This window comes from Coloeus monedula, assembly GCF_965178545.1.
Source record: "Coloeus monedula genome assembly, chromosome: 2".
NCBI lineage: Eukaryota > Metazoa > Chordata > Aves > Passeriformes > Corvidae > Coloeus > Coloeus monedula.
Genome location: NC_138782.1, coordinates 16,637,904 through 16,656,216, shown reverse-complemented (window position 1 = coordinate 16,656,216; position 18,313 = coordinate 16,637,904). Strand labels below are relative to the sequence as shown.

Sequence of the window (18,313 nt, the reverse complement as noted above, 5' to 3'; positions counted from 1 at the left end):
ATATGGACATGCACTTTGGTCTGCAGGATTACAGCTGCTCAGTGTTCAAAAGATACATCTGAAGAATAAAATTTGTGTAAGTGGGTTAATAAACGTTGGCTCGGTGGAGCTCTATTAGTTTTGTACTGAAGGATTCTGCACTGTCTAATTCAAAAATTTAACAGGCTGTCTTGTAGTCCTAAGATGGTGGTATATTAAATGGCTTAGTTTTAATAGGCTGTGTTGTTATCACTGTAGTACTTCCCTCCAACATGCGTGTGCATTGATCTCTTTGTGTTTAAGTGAATAATGGGGTGAGTTAGAATAGAAAACTTTCTAATTCTACTTCACTTTATTTCTTAGCCAAAGTGAAAGAGAGGAATTTGAAACAGAGTTCAAACAAAAGTATGAACGAGAAAAGATTCTGCTGACAGAGGAAAACAAAAAACTTACAAATGAACTTGATAAGGTGAGTGCTGATTAGTTAAGCCCTGAATTTACAACTAGTGTATGCTATGTACAAATTGGACAATATGGAGCTGCATTGGTTATAACTGCCTTTTAAGTGAAAGTAGAAATTGATGTTACACAAAAAATTGGTGATTAATATTAGATATGAATAGAGTGTCTACATGCATCTGAACTTGAGAAGGCATGTGCATATATATGTGCATATATGAGTATTTATGTGTGGGAATGGAATTAGATGGTCTTAATTTTGGTAAGATTAATTCTAGACAACACTGTAAGCCAAAAAAGAAGGACTATTTCATTGTGTGACCCAAGTATAAAAACACACAGTTAATGATGTGATTACTTAGAATACATTTGCATGTCAATCGTTTGAAATACCAGGGCCCCTCCTACCCTTTGAGATTAAGTGTTGCTTTGAGATATTAAAAAAATACAAATGATAAGGCATATTAACTGAAGTGTGTTGAGCAAGTAATAATTACGATTCGTGCATTTAGATTGTCTCTTTATTGTTCATTTTGACAGGTTATTCAATTTCATTGTGCATTATCCAAGTCTTGCTAAACTTGTCTATTCTTCTTGTAATGCATTAGATTTTCTAAAAATATGATGAAAGTACAATGTTCTTCAAAGTAAGCATGTTTGCATGTCTGTGCTCAAATTAAAGTATATTTTCATACCAGTGTAAGACACACAATATGTATGCCTATGTGTAGGCTTAGTCCAAGAAAACTAAGAAAGCCTACTCACTTTGATAGTTTTTCTGCTTTCTCTCTCCCCACCATTAGCTTTGTATTTTTCTTGTCAAATGACATATAATAAGTAGGCATATTTAAATTATAAGCCCATTTAAATGATAAATAGGGTGTGGAGTTATTCATATTTGGAGTAAAAAGCAAGACAGTTTTAAATTGGCCATTCTTTTATCATTTTGAATTGTTAATATATTTCAGTACTAAAAGAAGCCTTTCACCTGAGATTCATTCTCCTAAGCAGGCCTTCCTCTAAAGTCTGTCTGGTCTCTGATTCCAATTTGACTTTCTGAATAATAATTTAACATAATGAAGGTTTAGTTCCCAATACCGGCTCGGGTTAGCTGTGGCTTTTGTCTTCCAGAATGTGCCTGTATGAATGGCAGCTATTTGAATGAGAGAGGTTAATTGCTAGGTATAACATATTGTACTTAGAGATGTGCATTTAATTTCAATTTCCCTGTCTACAAGTAAGTAAAATGAAAAATAAGGGAATATGAGACACCTGGAGAATCTCAGGACTGTCTCATGCCTGTATCTGTTCAGTCTCTCTCTCCATGGTTACTAAACAAGGAAGAGGGTTCAGCAGTCTTATCTGAGCTGTAACAATTTTTATGCCTTTGCTTTGCTCTTCTAGTACAGATTTTTCTATACAGAACATTCCACACCTGTATGGTGCAAAGCAGAAACCTTCTAAGAGTTGTAGAGGTATTTGGAGACTAATTCTCAGAAAACTCATTAATTTGGTAGAGTAAAAATGTAGTTCAAGTCCTTAAAAGTGGCTTTTCAGTACAGCTAAGGTCATACATAGGAAGAGATTCTGGCTTTTATTGTTACAAGGTGTTTATTGTGATGGCCAGTACCAATTTCTAAAGCAGATGCAAGGTGTGGGAGAGGGGAACATGTGGTTTTGAGTCTGCACAGAGATGGAGTCACAGCAGTTTATACTTCTAACGAGTTGTTTAAATTCTCCTTCAGCTCACCACCATGTTTGAGAGACTGAGTATGAATAATCGGCAGCTGGAGGAAGAGATGAGAGACCTGGCTGATAAGAAGGAGTCTGTGGCTCACTGGGAGGCCCAAATCACTGAGATCATCCAGTGGTGAGTACTCTGCTCTCATGGCATTGCAGAATCCCCTCAGTATGTGGTGGGGCTGGTGCTGAGTTTTTGTCTTTGCACATGGCACTTGGGAGTGCTGAGGTGAAACCTCACACCCGTCTGGGATTCTGCTGGGGTTTTGGCTGAGATGGTGGTAATATACAAATCCAGAAAACTGTGTTCCTCCTTAAGAGTGAAAGTGTCTCACCAAACAGAGCTTTTCAAAGTGCAGGAGAATCATGGTCATTGGGTGTGGCTTGTGGGTATGGAAGAATGCTGAAAGGAATCGTGTGCTCACGCCTCTGAGAGGGAGCAAGCCTGGGAAAAGTAGTGGCTGAGTGTGTCTCGGCAATAATTTCCTTCATCTGCTTGGCATGTGGCAGAATGGAACAAATACAGTGCAACTTTTATGTGATTTTTTACAAGGAGAGTATTTGAGACTACCACAAAGCCAGTCAAGTCATGTTTCTAATGGTACTTCTGCTAAATAATGATGTTGTCTTTCTAGAGTCTTCTGTCCAATTCTAGTAAATTAAGAACAAGAAAAAAGGTTGAAACTATTAAGAGAAAAAGATTGTGTATTCTAAGTTTTTCATCTATCTTTTTTTTTTCCATTCATGCCTGCTTATCTCCCCTCGCCTTTAATGGTCCACTGCAGTGTTTCACATCTACAAAACCAGTTTGCATTCAGATATTTTATTTTACAGATCATCCACTTCTAGGAAGACTTCATCATGATATGCTAATATTTTTCTGTTACTAATTGATTATTCCCTCCCCCTGTTTTTCCTATCTCATGTTAGTGAAAAAGTTGAACCTGTTGTGTCCAGGCAAAAACGGGAAACATTGTTTTAGAGAAACCTATTTTGGTATTGTTGTAATGTTAGTTCAATTTCATTGTCCACCTATAGGGAAGTTTGGCTTTTGAATAGTGCCATGTGAACACATAACAAGGCATAAGGGCCATCCCCCAGGTTTCCTGTGTGTTTTAAACCATGTTTGTTGCATAAAATTATGTAATGCTGATCTGTGTTATGAAGTCCATTGTGTCTCAAGGCATTGTATTTGTAGCAGAAGTAAAAAAATTTAAAGGGTCCACTTTTTGTGTGTTCTTTTAAATTTTGTCTCTCATACCGGTGATAGTAGTGGACAACCCGAGTCACAGAAATTTAAAACTGTTAATTAACTGTTAATTTAAACAGCTTTTAATTTCTGGCCAATTGGAAATGTTCATTCAGAAAAAAAATCAAGGTAACAAGTGAGACAAGTCTATAATTTCACACTCCTTATTGCTTTAAGGTCGTGCTTATCTGTCATAATGCACCAAGGTAATCAAGCACAATTTTTCAGATTTACATGTGAAAACAGTCATAAAACTTGCCAGTTGTAGGAAAAGACAAATCAGAATTAAATGTGGATTGTTCCACTTAACATGATGTAAAAATGTACCAACAGCCATTAAGAATGTACCTTCTCCTTTACTTTTATGAGAGTGTTTAATATTTTAAGATGTATTACTGATGTGGTTCAGGCAAATGATAAAGCATTTTTCATGTTAGGGATGTCACTGTAAAGAGTAAAATGGTTTGGCCTTGAGTTTTTTGTTATCTCTGACGATACTTAGTAAAAAAAGATCTGGAACATGCAAGACTAACTTTCTGAATAACAGACACTATTTTACTGATCCCTTATGATAATATAGTGTCTTCTAAATAGTACAGAAATAAAAATTAAAGAATTATGCGAAAAGGAGAAAACAGAAGTACTAGGGCAAACATTAAGGGAATCTAAAAAGTCTGGCTTGGTTCCAGTTTTTCATCACTAAACACATCTCAGTTTTCCCTCCATACTTTTCTCTGCTTATGTTAAAATTTTTTCAGCTATGTGAGGCCTTATCTTAGGTCACATTTTTTTCTTGTTATGTTTAGATTTTTCCATGTGGTACCCAGATAATCTGCTCATGTCCATCTGATGTTCTTAGAATTCAGCACTGCATACTGAAACTAGGCTCTTCGCTGGGGAACATGGCTATATGAAGTATTAAAGCATCCATTATAATGATAAATATTTTAAAAGAAAAAAATCCACACCTAATTTTGGAGAAAACTAGTCTTATTTAATCAGTCACAAGACTGTGTTTTTGTCAGAAGAGCATGCAGTTTAAATCTGTACCTAAATCTTCAGTGTGACAATGGAATGCCTTGGAGCTAGCTAAGTAGGGGAGACTTTGTGGGTTCCCTCTTCAAAACTTTACAGATTTCTCATACAATATTACATTAAAATACATATTTTGGGTGCATTATTTCCACCTCTTAAACACTGCTGTGTCCTTTTTGTACCATTATCCAGGAAGGATAGGAGGCAGGATCCAGGAAGGATAGTTACTGGATTCGTAAACAGTTTGCTCAGAGGCCTGTTCAAGGGACTTGTTCTAGCCCTGTTTTGAGTAACACAAGCCCAAGAAGTCCCTAAATTCTTTTAAGTGCTTTGCCATCTAATGGATACCTCTCAAGAAATCTCTTCAAATTCGTACTTTGGATGGTTAAGATTTGTCACTTTCTTCATGATTCCTGCAACCCTTCTAAATTGCTGTTTCTCACAGATTTTATAACTTGTGAGTAATTTCAGTGGCTTATCATGTTCCTCTAGTCTTTCCCTGCTCTTCTACTCTGCTTTATTGCATCTTCTTTAGGGATAATGTACGAAAGCCTTTTAATCTTGCTGTTGTTATCTCAAGATACCATAAACAAGGCAATATTTTAATATAAACATTTGAATCAAACTTTCACTGCAAATTCTGTTGTGGACTCAACAGACCCTCATGGATCATTCAGCCTTAATGGAGCTATTATATTGACGAGTTTATATTAGCCAAATCACTCATCATTCCTTGACAAGAGTAAGAAATACTGAGGCTTTTATAGTCAGCTATAAATTTTCCTATGGGAGATGGGAAAGAGATTAATTGCACTGGAGGTTAATGCAGTCACTTTAAAAAGGAATATTTTAAATAGCCGTGGTACCATATTTCTGTGCTGTGCAGAAAGGAGGTCACTGGAAATCTTGGTAGTGATTCCCAGCGTACTTGGCAAGAACCTTAATTTGGGAGGGATTAATGTAACCTAGTTGTACAAGTCCTAAAGTAGAAAACTCAATAAGTCCCATGACTAGTACTCTAGAAGTCTGTTTTTCTCACCACAGGTTGAAAAGAAAGCCTGCCCAACTCATTCAGGTGGATAATTCTGTATTGTTGAGTACGTTTATGTGGATGAGCTGAATCCTACCTGTTTTACCTATAGAATGGATGTTAGGCTTAGATTCAGCCTGGCCAGAAGCTCTCACTGTTGTTTACCAGAATATTCAGTTCATATTTTACTTACCAGCCAGATTTTTTTTTTTTTACTATTGTTGATTTTCTCTCAATTGATTTCATTGGAAAAAACCCCAAGACAAAACCACAAAAAAAAAAAAAAAGTACCAACTACCCCCTCCAAACACTTGTAAACTAAATCAAACCTAAAGAAGCCCCGAAATTTGGGTTGGGGTTTTTTTTTGTTGTTTTAAAATCTGTTTGCTCTCAGAAAAAAAAGCACACACAAATTTTGAAAAAAAAATAGCAAAAATTCTATGCATGTTGAACTGTTAAGAAACTCAAAACATGTAAAATTCTGAGATGTGCTGTATTTGAAGTAAGAATAGTCAGAAGTTAATTATCTCTAAAATAGAAGTTCTGGAGGGTGGGGTGAAATTTCAGGGCTCGGGAGCAGAAGGAAGTGGTAAAAATTTTTAGAGAAATATTTTTAAAAAACAGGTTTTATTGGAGACAGCAGGGGAAAAATTAAAAATGAGGTTAGAGACTTTGAGCATACTGGGACGACAACAGAAATTTGAAAGCACCAAGAGACTAGAGGAGTCATGACTCTCAGATTTCCTTGGGGTTTTTAAATCAGGTTAAACAGAGCTTGGTGTAAGACCCCAGGGCTTTAAGACCACTTCTGTTGAGCAAAATTCTTTGGTCCTCTGGGTCCATTTTGTATTGTAAAGTATCCCAGCTGGAGACCCACTGAGCATCCTGACAAACACCATACGGATGGCAGCCAGTGGTTATGTGAAGGTTGTCATGATGTTGGCTCCAACCAAAAGGTCAAATTTAATTTTACAGGAACTTGTACCATATTGCTCTTCTGGGTTCTTTGCATTGATGAACTAAGCTTGCGAGGGCAATTATATCTGAAAACAGAACAGTTAATCTAAATTTTCAGTAAAGAACGAAGTGACTGGGTGGAACCTGAAGAACTTCCCTTCCTCAGGTCTCTTGCTGTGCTTGTCAGGGCTCACCATCAGAATGAGGACAAGGAGAGCAACATTAGCAGGAGTTACTTTGCCATTCTTGCTCTTTTTTTCTTTAATTTTTATTTTTTTAAGCCAACCAAATGGAAAAACCTCAGCAAAACAATAACAAATAATAAAGCTCCAAGAGCTCTTGGGTCCACGTAACGCTTAATCAACGTATGTCATTACTGAGAGAATTTTGCCATCTAGTGGACAACAAAACCACCTCGGCTCCAAATTTTACTGCTTTAATTTACTGTCTTCTAGAGCCTGAGGAGTTCCCCTTGAATTCAGTACAGATAGTTGTAAAAATTTACTTTATGTTTTCATTTTCTAGATTTCTACATGTCTGTGGAACATCTCTCTTAGGTTTTTGCATGTGCAGCTTTTCAGCATTTAGAGCTTGAGGGTTCTGTGCATTATAAACCAAGTAACTGAAGTGTTTCCTCGCCTTCCATCAGGAAGGATGTGGCATCATAAAAATGGGCATAGTAATTGGACCCCTTTTTTTCTGCAAAGATTTTACATGTCATTAAAAATAGAGAAAATTAAATGCTGATTCCTAAATCTCTTTCCCTTCTCATACATCAGGAAGACTTACTCTCACCTTGAGAGCCTCAACGTTCTTTTTATTCTTACTTTAACGTTTTTCTTTTTGCAGTGTATTTAATCATGCGCTCACTACCCCCAAGAAGCATCTTTAACTACTTCTCACATCTTTTGCCCACTGTTGTAGACACAGTGGTTTGTGTAGGCTCAGATTACCTGTATCTGGTTGTCAAAATGTGTCATCCAGAATGTTATGGGAAAAGAAGTTGGAATGCTGCTTGCATGGAGTTTTGATGCACCTTGAGAAAAACAGTGACTCATTAATATAAAAACTCTCATGACTCTAATAGTCAGGACATGCAAGGTTTTCTTAGATTCCTCCCCACCTCTTGAACTAAATTATAAGCAGGAGACAATGAAGAGAAAGCCCAATAAACGTTTACTTTTTCATCCTGGGTGTGAGATTTGTGGAAAATGGTTACTAATTTTGCTTTTGCCTCCTCTGTATTACAGCAATCTGTCTTCCTTAAATAAACCTTAAACTGCACACCCAAAAGTCACCACAGCCTGCAGATATTTAGCCCGTGGCTTTCACAATGTGATTGTGCCTTAAGGCCACTGTGGGAAAGCTCTTCAGTTCCTCCCTTGCCCATGACAGTTCAGAGATGTCTTTCTTGCCTCCTGGCAACTATCTATAAATCTGTGTTGAAACTTTTACTTTTATAATTAATGCTAAACTTGCAAGTAGCACCATTTCCATGTGTGTATGAACCCCACAGTATCAACCAGAAAAACTTACATTGCCTATAGGCACGAAGGGGGAAACACTTCCTGCTGGAAGGTCACTGTAAGACAAAATCAACCATCTGGAGAACTCTCTTCTCTAGTCCAACATACTTAGGCTTAGAGTTACTTTTAAAGATCAGGAAGCAAGGATAAGTTAATTCTCATGAAACAGAAAAAATGTTTTCCCACTTTCTTACATTTTATTTAAAACTGTTTGATGTTCAGTACTTAGAGCAGATCCTAAACATTTCAGTGTTTGGTGTTGATAGACTTAGCTGTGATCAAGCTGTGGTATTACCATGCTGGTCTCTGAGGCAGCTTGGGGACTTAAATAAAGACCTTGCAGACCTGATACTGCTCTTCTGTGGGCAAAATGAAGATGTTCAGAGCCAGGCATGTGAGGAAATAGGGTGGGCGTGGTGATGTTGGGTTTTCTTCTGTTTGTTTGTTTTAGGTTTTTCATAAGTTACTTCGTTTCAGTCAGTTAATTTTTTAGCAACTTTCTTTACATGTTAACACCTGAGGCAATGTGAAGAAAGAACCTCTGCTGTGATTAATCACAGAAAGTTGTTGTTCTTTCTTTGTAACTGATGATCAAAGAATCTGAGAAACAGGCATGTCTCCTCCTTGTTGTCTTTACACCCAGAAAACATGTCTGGATAGAAAACAAGCTCGGTGGATGAGACAGCCTCTTCTGGCTTGTGCTGTTTAATAACATTAGAAGTAGACTCTCCCTGTTTAATTAGCACTTCTTGAAGTAGACTCACTGTTTAACTGCTAGTTCTCATAGTCACTTGGTACAGTAAAGTTAACCATGAGTTCCAATATTATCTGGACAATTGAATTGTTAATTATTGGTTGTGAATTTTGTCTTAATTTGCTCCCTAAAAATAGGTTGAAAGATTTCATTCTCACAGTCTCAATTTCAGGTAGCTGATAGGTAGTTCTTAAATTTTCATTCCTTGTCTTAGTGATGCATATTGTTTAATGAAACTCCACAAAGCAGCAAAGAATTAGTTCTGTGTGGTTTTCTGTTTGGGCTTTTGTTGTTTTTCTCCTTATGTTTTATGACTCTTTTTGTATTCTGTATTTATCTGTTTCTGGTTGTTAGCTTGTTGGAGGGACTTCTGTTTTTCTTTAAATTCTTTGGTTAAAACATCTTATTTTTTCTAATGTAATTGTTTAGGGTAAGCGATGAAAAAGATGCTCGAGGTTATCTTCAAGCCTTGGCCTCTAAAATGACAGAAGAGCTGGAAGCCCTGAGGAACTCCAGTTTGGGTGCTAGAGCTACAGTAAGACTTTACTTCTATATGTCAGAAGGGGTTTTTTTTTGAAAAACCCACTGATTGGATAGTTTCAGCTGCAGCAATAATTTGTCTGTTAGAGTCTATGTTAATCAAAAGTTAAACTTTCCTAGAACTTCCCTTCTGAATAACTGAATACCCAATACCAATCTCCTATGTTAAGGACATAATAGGCTGAGAAATGCAGTTGTTGAAGTTAGTTACATTCCTCATTTTCAGCTTCCTTTCCTCTTACCCTTTCCGCTCCATTTTTTGATTCTTTCCTAGGACATGCCCTGGAAGATGCGACGCTTTGCAAAGCTGGATATGTCTGCAAGGCTGGAGCTCCAGTCTGCTCTTGATGCTGAAATCCGAGCCAAACAGGCTATTCAGGATGAGCTGAACAAAGTCAAAGCTTCCTGTATCTCTACAGAGTGGTAAGATGGAATTGTTCTGATGCAAATTTACTTTGATACCACCCAGGAAATGTCATCAAATCATTACTTTTATCTACCTTGTCTGTCGAAATTTGATCATGAATGATATGCCAGTTTCATACACCCAGATGAGAAAAAAACCTACATCTCCCTTCATTGTTTGAACGGCTGAACACTTACTGGGGAAAGTTGAAGTCTTGAAGACTTTCAGAGGGAACACTTTCTCTTTAATAATGTGGTCTCTCCTAGTTGTGATAACAAGTCCAAATAGAGAGTATGAGTTTGTGTCTTAGAACACATTCTTTTGTATTCTGCTGAAACTGCATTGGGTTAGCTGACTAAAATCAGTGATTTGCACAGTAAGAAGTAATAATGCTTATGGACTAGTATGAATTTTTTTATTCCTTCCTCAGACCTCTCTCTTTCTCACTTCTACCTCACCACCCCCACAACAGAACTTATTCTGAGTTGGGTGAATGCCTGAAACAGGGGGTTGGGTAGGAAGTGGTTCCATTTTTCTAGGCATCCAGCTGCACCCTAGCTCAGAGCACTGGTGTGTTTTGCAGCTTTAGGAAAGCAGTAGGATAGAGCTAAAGTTCAAGTATGTTACCTGTAAAATGGGAACATCTGGTTCACCTACCTTGAATGTTTTTCAGGCCAAGTAATGTGATGATAGGCAGCACTGGAGATCGTGTAAGAACAGGAGAGCCAGTTTGACAGGCAAGAATGAGAAATGTGCTCAAATTGCAGAGTAGTGTTACCTCTCATCTGTGAGTCAGAAAGCACTGAAACAACCAACTGTAAAGGAACTGAGAAAAAAAATACTTCAACTGAATCTGTTAGTATCACAGGTACTTGATTAACAAATAAATTTTATTGAAAAACAGGACTTTTTAAAACATAAAAATACGTACAGTCTTTTTTTTCCCATTCACAGGATGCAAGCTCACACAATTACTTAGAAATTAGAAACATGAAAAACATGAACCTATTTAAGAGATAAATTGCTTTTTTTCTGTAAACTATACAGGTCCCAATAGATTTATTCTGGTATTTGAAGACATTAGGAACAAGAGTGACTTGTATCATGGGTTCTCAATATTTACATACATTTTTTGTGTTCTTTTGAAGTAAATTGCAAGAATCTGAGAAGAAGAACATGGAGCTTTTGGCAGACATCGAAAGGCTGAAAAAGGAGACAGAAGAGCTTAGATCAGAAAAGGGTATGGCAACTGATATCCAAGTAAATAGTGTGTCACATTGGTGGGTACATCTTATCAACCAAGTGTCACCTTGAAACATGATACCAACATGTGAGCACAACACTTGCATGTTAAGATGTACCCACAGCAGTTGCATTTGCACTTGTAATACTTGTAATACACAAGTACAGTTTTGTTGGGACCTTTGACCAGTAAGGTATTATTTGAGTGGAGACTGCATCGTTTTTATTTGGCCTGTGTGTGGTGATTTACTGCCAGAAATATAGATATATTATTATATATTATTATAATATTATAATAATATATATTATATTTTATTTTATTATATGTTATTCTACTGTTAGAATATAGATATATTTCTCACCTTTTCCCCTTTATGATGGGTGAAGGTGTTTAGACATCAATACTGATCATAATGTTCACCTATGAGTGTTTTGGGCCTGTCTAAACAGAGTAAACAACTGCAGAGGAATTCCTAGCATTTGTTTGTTTCTGGGATGACTTAATTGATAGGCTTTGCAGCCACAGAGTGAGCAGTGTGGTCATGAGTGCTTTGCTGTGGTATTAAGAGTATGTTCTGGGATTTCTGTTGCATCTGTCCAACACTATTTTGCACTGTTGCTGGGAGAAGAGACTTTTTTGGTAATTCTGCAATGAAAAAAAAATTCATTAAGAGATGATTAATGATTTGGCTGATTTTTTGCAGTTTCTGTAGTAGCTCTAGTATTTGTGTCTTATGAGTCACATGGGAAGAAGTATTTTTCAGGCCAAATGGAATTACCTAATTTTCTGTAGGGAGCTATGTGAAGTCCAGAATTTCAATACCCTGGCAACAATTGCTGCATTGGGATGTCAAGTATTTTTCAGCCTTTCCAGCTTAATGGCTGGTCAGTCAGTAAAGTATTATAGTTTACATTCATCTCCTGTATATAGGCCTCCCAGTGCTGACTGACTGGTAAAAATAACTCACACCTGTACAGAACATTAAAAAATCGTGCCAAGTAGCAAATAAGACTTAGGGAATTTATACATCCTCGTCTTGATGCTTAGCACTGATACCAGGATTATGCTTCTCTCCAAGTACTTGGAGAGAAGCTCCTGATAGCATCTCCTTAGAGGCAAAAATACTTTGTTGTGTTTCGCTTTCATTTATATGTTCTTGAACTTTCTTAAATATTATGCATGGTTACTTGACTTATGAAATCTTCCTTCGTGTTAAATAATGTTATGAATTTATAATTCATATTTTGCCCTCTATTTTTTCCAGTATTTAAAACCTTATTGTTCTGGTGAGATAAACATTTACTCTTGGCTGAAAACAAACAAGCAAACAAAAGTACTGTTCAAGGAAACATTAGTCATGTTTTTTAACAGAATTACATTAGTAATGTTCTACTGCAATTAGTCAAACAGTCTGATAGAAATGCACCTTAATCTAAATCGTTATAATCTTTGGATTTGGTTTTCTCTTACAAGAAGAAATACATTGCTGTTTGAATCATGAACTGTATAGAAGATTCCAATGTAGTCAATGTACAGTGGTAGAGCAACTTGCCGTGTGTGGAAATTGATTTCTAGGAAGGGATTATTTGGATTAGCGCCTAATCCTTTTCTGTTTATAAATATATTCCAGAAATTTAGACAGGTGGGTTAAAGTTTGCTGGAAGTATTCCACAAAGTGGTCGGTAATTTGAAAATTGGTTTTACTATTTTACTGTGATTTCAGTGTATTTATATTTTACAGAGGAAAGGGTTCTTTGTAACTTCATTCACTGTGGGTTGCATTTAGAGCATATAGGGTGATATGGCTAAATAGAGGAAGACACTGACATTTTTTAAAAGAAATAGATAACTTCTGATAGCATCATTCTTTTGCGATGCACACAGTCCTGCGGGCTCTGGTCGTCATAAATACATGTATATATGTGTATATAATGTATTTATAGCATTGAGAAGAATAGAGTTTGTACACATCTGTGAAGTATGAACACCCACACAGCAACTTGAATTAGGAAAGAAGAAGGAAAAAAATACCAGTTGGAGCAAGTTAAAGAGCCAAGGTGTGCCAGCCTCTGCAGCTCCAGGGGATGCAGTGTTCCCGCTCCACTAGCTGGCTGAGCATCACTGAAATGTTGTGGTGTGACAGAGACATCTGAAGCTTCACCCTGGATTGTATTACTGCTGGGCACTCAGCAGGGAGAGGTGGCAGACAGGCCCAGAGCATGGCTCAAGGAACCCATCTTATTGGGAAATGCAGTGTTTTTGTTGGCTCCAGCTGCTCTGGGCTCGGTGGGATGTCCCACGTGTGAGCAGAGCAGAGATGGCACCTGCTGCATTGGTGTGTGGTGCAGATGGACATGAGCACCTTAGAAACCAGTGCCTGCTGCATAACAGGCAGGTAAAAAGAGCCTGTTTTCACATGGAACTCACACCACACACATCCTAGCTTGGGAAAGGTTAATTAAACATGCACTTGTCCGGTAAAAAAATCCGTAACTCTGGAAAACAAACCAAATGTGCAGCTTATTTCAAAAAATGTAGGTATTTCAGGTGGACACTCAAAACTCTGATTCAGCAAGGCGAAGGTCCTCCATGAAAAGGTCATTTTTTCTGTAGCTTAAAAACCTGCTGCTGTTTTCTAGGTGTAAAGCACCAAGACTCACAGAATTCTTTCTTGGCATTTTTGAATGCGCCTACCTCTGCTCTGGATCAATTTGAAGTAAGTGCACAGCTATTCTAGCTCTGTTAGTCAGTGGAACTGTTGTTGTGTGTAGGTTATGTGCATATTTGCTGAGAGTTTGCTCCTGTATTTTTATTGTATCACCCCAATAATATCTGTGTATAATAATATGTGAGAATTGCTTGTCATTTACAGTGCTGGCTGTCTTCTCTTGAATGCTTGTAATCACAGTGAATTCTCTCTCAAACCTTGAATGCAGAAATTTGCCTGATTTTGCAGTGAACATGAAAAGCATAGTTGTTCAAATGGCTTTTCTTTGTATTCAGAAAAATGCTAAGTAAAGCAGGTAGTGGTTTGGTAAAAATGAGAAAAAAATACGTAAATCATCCTTGATTGTATCCCATGAAGTCACTGGTACTGTTTATTAGGTTGTTTTCATCCTCTGTTCATTTTACACAGATCTGTAAAATCCAGATAATTGCTATTCATCTCCTCTCCACAGATCCTTTTATTTTAAAAATGAATCTGTTTAATACATTTGTCACTTCTAGACAAAGGACCAGAGTAGGTAGAAAGCCTGGCAGGAAAAAATTGAAACAATACTATACATTTATTATCTTCTTTTTTAATCAACAGTAAGCAAAGCATCATCTTTCTTTTGAAAGAACTGCTGAGGTGAAATATTGGTCAAACTGAATTCAGATAATACAAGGCACCACCTTTACAGCTAGGCATTAATCTAAAGTTTGCCCCTTTTTTTCCTGATTCAAGTACAAGATCATCACATTTAGCTATGAAAGAGCATAATCCCTGCTGTTACTGATGTCCCAGAATTTTCTTTCTTTTTATTATGTATTCACTAATTCATTGTTCTTTCCTGAAGTCCTCACTATTAACACAGTTTTAAAATCTCCTTTGTAATAATTTATCTTATAAGTTACTTCCAGTATAAGAATCCTGTTGGGCTTATAGGAATATTATTTTATTGAGTAAATGCTGGGAAAACACTGGTTTCTTTACAGATAGTACATTAATTAATTGTCCATGAAAGGCAATTAATGAAAACTTACTCAGGTAACTGTTACTGCCACTGGTTATTTACAGTTCTTTATTTTTGCACTTTTATTTATACTGAACAGTTTTCTTCATCCATCTCTTTCTCTCTCTCTCTTTTTCTTTTACTGCTGTTTTCATTAAAATAGGATTCCTTTTCCTCCTCTTCATCCTCATTGATTGATTTTATGGATGACGTAAGTCTGACTTTCAACCCAGTAAATCCCTCAGTAACAGATCAGTTGATTGATTTGGAATAGCCAAACATTAATGCAGTCAACTTAAAAAATCTGCAAGTGCAGTGGAGAGCAAAGCATTTCTGTAATAGCACCCTTACACCTATTCATGTAGATAGGTATTCTGTTTTGGAAAAAATGCTTTTGTTTAGCTGCAGGTGAATAATTCTTAATTGCAAACAGTTTTTCTGATGGGAAAAAGCTGCTTTTAGGCATTGTCTATTGATATGGCCTGTGGAAAATGGTTCCAAAATCACCAGCACATTTATGTATTTAATTATTTTGTTTCATATTATTCCTTTATCCTGAGTTGTTTCCCTAAGTTCTCTAATCACTTTTATTAAAATGTTTCTCTTGCATTCAGTTAATTTCTGTTTGCTCGGATAAAATATTTTCACTTTTTTAGCCTGCATTGGGAGAAGTCATTTTCATTATGACTGAAGTGAACTTACTACTTTTTATTGCCATTTGAGATGCAGGTTTTCTGTCAGGACTTTGTTTAAATACACCCACTAGTTAATTGCATATGAAGAGAATTGAGTTAAAAGCTGAAAATTGACTGCATTATATTTCTTCCAAACCAAAGCAGTAGGCCCATAAAAGTCATAATCAATAAACTTTTTGAAATCCAAGTGTATGGAGTCCCATCCATGACAGCTCTGTAGGTATAATTGTGTGTGTGTCTGTCTGTCCTCGTAGATGTCTTTGTACATATTATGCATAATACATTCACAAATATTTATGCATATGTGTTTAACACAGTGAAATCCTATTGGCATCCAAATGTGATACAATTCATTTTATTTGAGAAATATCTGCTGTCAAGAGTGTAGCAAAGAGGATGAGGTATATGGGCCTTTTCTGCTGCTTTCATTTCCTTTCACTTACTCTGAAAAACTGCTTTTCTTCTGGATGCTTTTACTTTCTAAATCAGGTATATACCCCAGACAAAATGTGAAGGTTCATCTGTGGTGTCATAGTAGAAGGCACTTACCTGCATTTTTGTATAGCATACAGAAAACTTGTGTCTTGCTGATATTGTTGGAATTTTCTTACTTAAAAAAAAAAAAAAATAGGTACAGTTTCCTGTTGTGTAAATCCACAAAAAATGAATATTTAGATTCTTTATCTGGATTAAAGAAAGCATGTTCTGTGTTACCTGAGTATTAGGAACACTTACTTTGTATCAGTAGGTTCTTGAATAGAAATTTATCTTTAAAAATATCTAAAACACTCCCCTAAAACATAGTAAAAGAGAAATAAAGGATATATATGTAAGTTGCTGATAATGTTCTATTTTGCAAGGGGAAGCTTTGGACAAGGATATCTTCCTGACTGCTGTCTAGTTAATTTGAGGGACTTCAGTACTTTATTCTGGTTTTATTGTTCCTTGCTTTTTGTTGTTTTTTTAAGAGAAGGCAGCATCATTTTCCACAAGCATTTTGACAAAATTACTTTTTTTTTTTTCCTCTATGCAAGTGAGTAATTTTCAGCTGCTGGCATACATCCTTTAATAGCAATTCTTCTTGATTGGTCCAACCAGATCAGATCTTTGCAGATGCTCACATTTTAGTCTTGGTTTAAGTTTCAAGTATTAATATTTATATGGTTGCTTGTAGTTAGCTTCCTGCACATGGAGTCAAACTTCCCCTGTTCCATCTTCAATTTGTGTCCAACAGGAGGTTTTTTTTTCTCAGTTGCACTTGGCAAAAGTACATGTCCTGAATGGACTGGCCAGGGGCTCATGTCTCTAACACCAAGGCAGGATTCTCTCTCATCTAACAAAACTGCTGAAAAAGAAGAGGTGACTGCTGAAAGAGGGAAGAGCACCTTGCAGAGAAATATAAGACATTCTGTCTTTGTTAGGAAGAGAGATAAAGCTGCTATCTGCGTTAGTAGATGAAAAGTGGTATCATTTAGTTGTGCTGAAAGTCAGTTCTGCATCTTTGATTTATTGGACAATAACTTGATTCATTCATAGCATAATTTATAGTCTCTGTATTATCTAAATGAATGGTTATTTATGATTTAGCTCATTGAGTTGGTTTAGTATCAATATATTAGATGGACTTAAAATAAGGGTATTAAAACTCCCTGCCCACTGGATGTGACCTCCATTCCCTTTCCAATGTCTCTTTTTGGCAACGATTTCCTTGAAGGGCAGCTTTCCTTGCAGCATCTCCAGAAGAATTAATCTCTTCTCAGTCAAACATGAGAAGTGTGTGGGTTCATTGGGTTCTTTGTATTAAGACCAAGGAAGAATCAGAAGTCCTCAGGTCAGACTCATGCAGTGCTGCAATATTGCATGGGGTCCAGGAAAGCCTCTCTTGTAATCAAGAGCCCCAAGGAAATACTTCTGATGGCCTGTATTGTTTCTTCAGGCTCCGTGCTTCATTAATGAAGGACAGAGAGTCTGTCACATAATGTGCAGCTGCAGTTGCAAGGCATTCCTTGCAGGATCTCTGAAGTCTGTTTAGCATACAGATGTGCACACAGCACTGGGTTTCCTAGGGTGGGGATGTCTTGTGTGTCTGCCATCCAAATAATGTAACTATTCATAGCACTCTCCAAATGACTGGACTTAATTCTAATTTTTCCTACAAAACAGTAGTTTTGCAATTTCTGCTGGAGAGAAATAAAAACAGATGTCCTGCTGCCTCTGTAGCCTGTAGATGCTGAGGAAAAACGTGGTAGCTCACTACTCAGATGAGTAGCAGTCGCTGTTGGTTCCTGCCTTGAAAAGATGCTGGGTCAGGTTGGCAGAACTGGTGCCTAAATCCTCATAGCTGTGGCAGCCCACACGTTCAGAAACCATCCTTGTATCTCCTCTGCACACAGGGGAGTAGGAATGTGTTTGGAGTCCCTGAATTCCAATCTTGCTGGGGAGGGAAGTTGCCCCCAGTGACTCCAAGAGACTAAATCCTTGCTGCTGTTTCTCCTGTGCGTTGCAGGCTGTCTCAGTAACGTTGTCTAGGTGTTAAGTCTCCTGTGTTCACTAGAAGTGTCTGACAGTGGAAGTGTTGGGTTTTGTTTCTTTGCCAGGTGGATCTTTGTGTATCTCACTAGCTGTGAGAAGCAATCAACTTGTTTTATTTAAGGATGAATTTGTGATTATTTAATAACAATAAAATGGAATCCCACTTTCCCTTGTCAAAATTATTTTTCCTGCACACTCAAAAATACTGTTTCTTCCCCTGTTGCTAACACAGTAGAAATTAGAAATAGATTTCTTAGTCCTCCTGCAGTGTGTCCTCACATGCAGTCCCCATGGGCTTTGGCTAGACTAAACAAATCTGAACTCTGTAAGTAGCCACAGACTAAATGATGTTCTGAATTCTTCTTATTGAGCAGAATAAGCCATAGTAGTGTGTGGTGAGAGCCTTTACCTGTGCATTCATAATTGAGTAAATCTGGTTCATAATGATATTT

General features: G+C 37.0%; 1 protein-coding gene across 10 annotated transcripts in view; it reads left to right on the top strand.

Moving 5' to 3' along the window:
- The window catches only part of CDC42BPA (CDC42 binding protein kinase alpha), a gene marked incomplete at its 3' end in the record, with an annotated part of 184,112 nt that overhangs the window by 128,211 nt on the left and 37,588 nt on the right, over positions 1-18,313 (top strand). For 8 of the 10 annotated variants that reach the window (XM_082303113.1, XM_082303112.1, XM_082303111.1 and 5 more), the window contains 7 exons: positions 343-448; positions 2,184-2,308; positions 9,159-9,264; positions 9,544-9,692; positions 10,824-10,915; positions 13,558-13,634; positions 14,798-14,845. In XM_082303113.1, the coding sequence (XP_082159239.1) occupies positions 343-448; positions 2,184-2,308; positions 9,159-9,264; positions 9,544-9,692; positions 10,824-10,915; positions 13,558-13,634; positions 14,798-14,845 (703 nt within the window). The remainder of the gene's footprint in view (positions 1-342; positions 449-2,183; positions 2,309-9,158; positions 9,265-9,543; positions 9,693-10,823; positions 10,916-13,557; positions 13,635-14,797; positions 14,846-18,313) is intronic. The other 2 variants (XM_082303110.1, XM_082303108.1) reach the window with 1 other exon arrangement.